Source organism: Atta cephalotes, assembly GCF_000143395.1.
Source record: "Atta cephalotes unplaced genomic scaffold scaffold00064, whole genome shotgun sequence".
NCBI classification, from domain to species: domain Eukaryota; kingdom Metazoa; phylum Arthropoda; class Insecta; order Hymenoptera; family Formicidae; genus Atta; species Atta cephalotes.
Genome location: NW_012130128.1, coordinates 449,899 through 452,267, shown reverse-complemented (window position 1 = coordinate 452,267; position 2,369 = coordinate 449,899). Strand labels below are relative to the sequence as shown.

General features: G+C 31.3%; 1 protein-coding gene across 1 annotated transcript; it reads right to left on the bottom strand.

Moving 5' to 3' along the window:
• Positions 1-910: 910 nt before the first annotated feature.
• Positions 911-1,825, bottom strand: LOC105623768 (putative deoxyribonuclease TATDN1). The gene has a single exon (XM_012205146.1). It carries the CDS (start codon positions 1,823-1,825, stop codon positions 911-913), a length of 915 nt encoding a protein of 304 aa, XP_012060536.1.
• Between the last annotated feature and the right edge of the window lie 544 nt (positions 1,826-2,369).

Sequence of the window (2,369 nt, the reverse complement as noted above, 5' to 3'; positions counted from 1 at the left end):
TCGTACGTAGGTAAGTAAGTAATACTACTACTACTACTAACTATTACTAGTATAGTATACGTATATATATATATATATATATATATATATATATATATATATATATATATATAAATTACATTGAACAACCTGCATTTGACTTTTATGCTATTGAAATAATTAATTTTGATTTGGAAAGCCATTATATAGAAATTTTTTAGAAATTATACAATTCCATTAAAAAAATGTAATTTTTATATCTCTTTAGTCTCTTCACCTAGAAAAAAACTAAAATATATGCAAAACTAAAATACAACTAAAATATAAATAAATACCCGCCCCTCGAAATCAATTCCACTTTCATCTAAAATATTTTTTTTTGTATCAATAGTTTTGATCCAAAATTATTGATCAATTTTCTCCAAAATTTTTGGAAAATATTGATGGGATTGATTAAAATAGAACACCTTGTACAATAAACGATTTTTTTTTAAACAAATTCTAATTAAACTGTATAGCTTAATATTTATTAAAGATATATTTTTTTATGACATTGGCACCACTAGATCTTATACAGTGAATTTGCATCAATATTTTTTTACATCAAAATCATTTATCTATGTATTACAATACATAATAATTATATTGTTAATAATAATTATATTGAATTATGTTAAAAATTATGTTTCAACGATTCAATTTGATTTAATTCAATTCGATTTGGATAAAATTTCGATTCGATTTGATTCGGATGTAAAAAAGAAATAATATTCAATTTGATTCGACATAAAAAAACTTTGAATTCGCATCTAAAAGAAATACATATATATTATGGTTCCAGATGAAGCTTTATACTTATTATTTTAAAATCTAATTCCGTTGTCATATAGTCTTATGCACAACTTAAACTCTGAAATTATAAGTATTGTTATCATTGATTTAAACCAAATAATTTTAAAGCGTTAAAAGCGGTAGCCAGCGCAACTTGTTCTGGCGTGATTCGCATAAACGCCGCTACCATTTCCACGATTGCTGGCAAGGCACATGGTTCGTTACGTTGGAAAGTGCAGTAACGATGAAGAAACGTCATAGACCGTTCGGTTAAAGCATCTTTTACGTGCACGGGTAATTTACTGGCTCTGGTATTTGGATACATAAATGGCGCATCGGTTTCCACTAAGATCTTATCTAATGGTGCTCGCCCTCCTTCTAGCAATTGTCTAACTCCACTATCGGATTTATCTTTGCACAGATAGCCCGTGATGCCTAGATAAAAGCCTTGATCCAAATAAATCTGTGCCTCTTCCGCAGTGCCGATAAAGGAGTGAATCAAAATAGGCGGCAGACGATTCTTATACTGGTCAAGAACTTTTAATACATCCTTCTGCGCGCCTCTTTCATGTATTACTAGTGGCTTATTTAATGTACAGGCTAATTCTATTTGCTTGTGAAATACAGTGCGCTGCGCCTCTGGAGCTGAGAAATCACGGCTGTAGTCTAAACCACATTCTCCGATCGCAACGCATTCTGGATTACTGGCTATACCTTCCAATTCACGCAAGGTATTTGGTTCCTCCCAAGATTTGGCGTCGTGTGGATGCACGCCGGCGGTTGAGTAAAGCGTCCCGGGATATATTCTGGTCAGTCTCAGCGCCTCTTTACTAGAACGAATGCTAGCACCGGTTACCATAATCTTTTGTACACCGGCATCCTTCGCCCTTTGTATTACACTATCCAAATCTCGACTATATTTCTTATTCGTTAGATTGGCACCGACGTCAATTATAATATAATTTTCATAGCACTGAGTCATAGATGAGGGAATAGCTTTTTCCTCCTCGGCCATTCTTTTAGACTTTTGCAGAACAATATGCTGAAAACAGAAAGATAATAACGAGTATTAGACACATGGCAGCTCAACTATTTTATGAATATTACACAAAAATGACAGATATATTTGTCATCGCTTCATTACAAAATAAGAAGACCAGTAGTGAGCATCAGTAGCAATAAGGATAAATTATTTTTGAAAACACTATGTACGTACGCTCTTAAAAAATATAATTTACAGATATGAAGTACATAAAATTTCGTAAATGCGCCTCCATTAATATTTATCACACTTTTAACTAATAAATGCATATTTAAACAAAAAAGAGACCAAAAAGCATTATTTAATGCGAGGAATGCATCATTATTGTGTAAAATTCATCAATATAAATTCCAACATATGTATACGTACACGTACTAATTTCATGTTTATTATAACAAATCATTATATATACATAATTGATTACTGCACATATAAAGCCCATTTTACAACTGCGTAATTGTAAAGTGATTATAGTTGTAACAACTGACTAATCATAATCGAATATTTTCTTTATTTG